At 23.1% G+C, this 1,927-nt stretch overlaps 1 protein-coding gene across 1 annotated transcript; it reads right to left on the bottom strand.

The window, feature by feature from the left end:
- Positions 1-864: 864 nt before the first annotated feature.
- Positions 865-1,074, bottom strand: COCMIDRAFT_111501 (uncharacterized protein; the record flags this gene model as incomplete). The annotated part of the gene is made up of 1 exon (XM_007695826.1): positions 865-1,074. A coding segment is annotated over one exon (210 nt), but the record flags the coding sequence as incomplete, so codon positions are not given.
- Between the last annotated feature and the right edge of the window lie 853 nt (positions 1,075-1,927).

Below are 1,927 nucleotides of genomic sequence, written 5' to 3'. Positions count from 1 at the left end.
TATATTTTATTTCTATTAAAATAAAATATTAGTATAGATGTTATTCTTACAAGGAGTATATTAGATATAAAAGTTAAAGAGGGCTAGCTCTTTAGCCTATCAGGCTTATCTAGCGTTTAAAACTTTAGTACTTATAAAGTATTCTAGTAAATAGTAATCTATATAGACTTTAGTTAGAGCTTAGATTAATAGTAGCTTTAGTTACTATTTACTAAATATAGTAATAATAGTAAATAATTCTTTATTATAGATTTTCTAGTTTAGTTTAGACCTAGATAGAATCTTACTATAGAATACTATAGAGTACTATTTATTATTAGGTTATAGTTAGAATAAAACGCTAGCTATAATACTATTACAGGCGTTAGTCTCTATCTTAGTATTATATTCTAGTTAGTAGTAATATAGAGTAGGTATTATTAAGAGAGTAATTTTTAACCTTTCAAAGACTTATTAGTAATCTAAGTTCTATATAAATAGCTATAAGAGACTCTGTAGAGTAATAAGTAGTTTTATAATTTAGAAATATTTTTAAATAAATTATTAATAAAAAGTAGTAAAGTCTAGAAATAACTTTACTCTAGTTATAGTAGTAGGGGGCTTCTAATCTCTTAAGGCTTCTACTTTCTTAGAATATATCTCTAACTATTAATTAGTTATAATATACTCTAGGTATTTAGTCTAGATAATATAGAATTTACCTTTTTTAATATTAATCTAGAGTTCTAATATTTATAGTTATCTAAGTATCTATTATATATAGAAGACGTAATCCAAGAGAGTTTTAAAGTATACTAAGATATTATTTAAGTAGACTATATAAAATTAGTCTAAATAGTTAATTAGTATATTATTTATATAGTGCTAATATATAGTAGAACTATTATATAGTCTAAAAGACAATATCTTTAATTTATAGATTTTATAGTAAGTATAGAACGTAGTATATTTCTTAGAGTTAGAGTCTATGTAGATCTTATTAAAGATTATATAAATATCTAATTTAGTAAACAACTTAACTTTATAAGTATAGACTAATAATTTATTAATATAGAGGATTAGATAGAAGTCTTTTTATATAATTAAATTTAGCTTATGGTAATTAATATAAATATATAGGTCTCTATTAGGCTTTTAAATATAAAGAACTAGAGATATAAATAGATAAAAGCTTAGGTTAATATAACTCTTTTAAAGATTTTCTATTATAAAGGTTTTTATAGCTTTAAGTTCTTTAGTACTCTACTTATATAGAGAGCTAAATTAATTTAAAAGAGGTTTAGTAAGAATAATTTAAAGTTATACTACTAATATTTAAGTAATTAATCTATAGTACTTTTACTAAATATATCTTAGTAAGAGTAGTATTTAAAAGAGAGCTAGTTCTAAACTAATTTAGGATTCTTAGAGGAATTTTTCTTTTCTTATTCTTATAAGATATAATCTATTTTATAAATACTAGTTCTAAAAAATATATTTTTCTTTTATTATATAGCATAACAGAAAGTATTAGTAGAGATAACTATAATATAAGATAAAGTAGAGAGAGAGAAAGTAGTCTAGAAGAACTGTAAGAAGAATTTAGTAAGTAATAAAGAAAAGTAAGTCTTAGAAAGTTTAAGATAACTATAAATTTATTAGACTAGTTCTTAGTAAGAGCTAGTCTACCTCTAGTAGATATTCTTTTTCTATAAAGTATTTCTCTATTAAATATCTAGTTCTACGTTAGTATTTAGAATAGATTAATTTAACTAAATCTATAGAAAAGAGTAAGAATTATAGATTAACGTAGTTTACAAGCGAGTGACGCGTACAAGCGAGTGACGCACCCCACCAACTTTGCGCACCTCTCATCTCTTCACATACAATGGCTCGACACCAAATTACTCAATCACATTCAAAAGAAGCAGATATTCAGCTTGCTATC

The sequence above is a fragment of the Bipolaris oryzae genome (genome assembly GCF_000523455.1).
Source record: "Bipolaris oryzae ATCC 44560 unplaced genomic scaffold scaffold_505, whole genome shotgun sequence".
Lineage (NCBI taxonomy): Eukaryota > Fungi > Ascomycota > Dothideomycetes > Pleosporales > Pleosporaceae > Bipolaris > Bipolaris oryzae.
The sequence above is the reverse complement of the archived record's forward strand: the minus strand, read 5'-3'. Positions and strand labels throughout refer to the sequence as shown.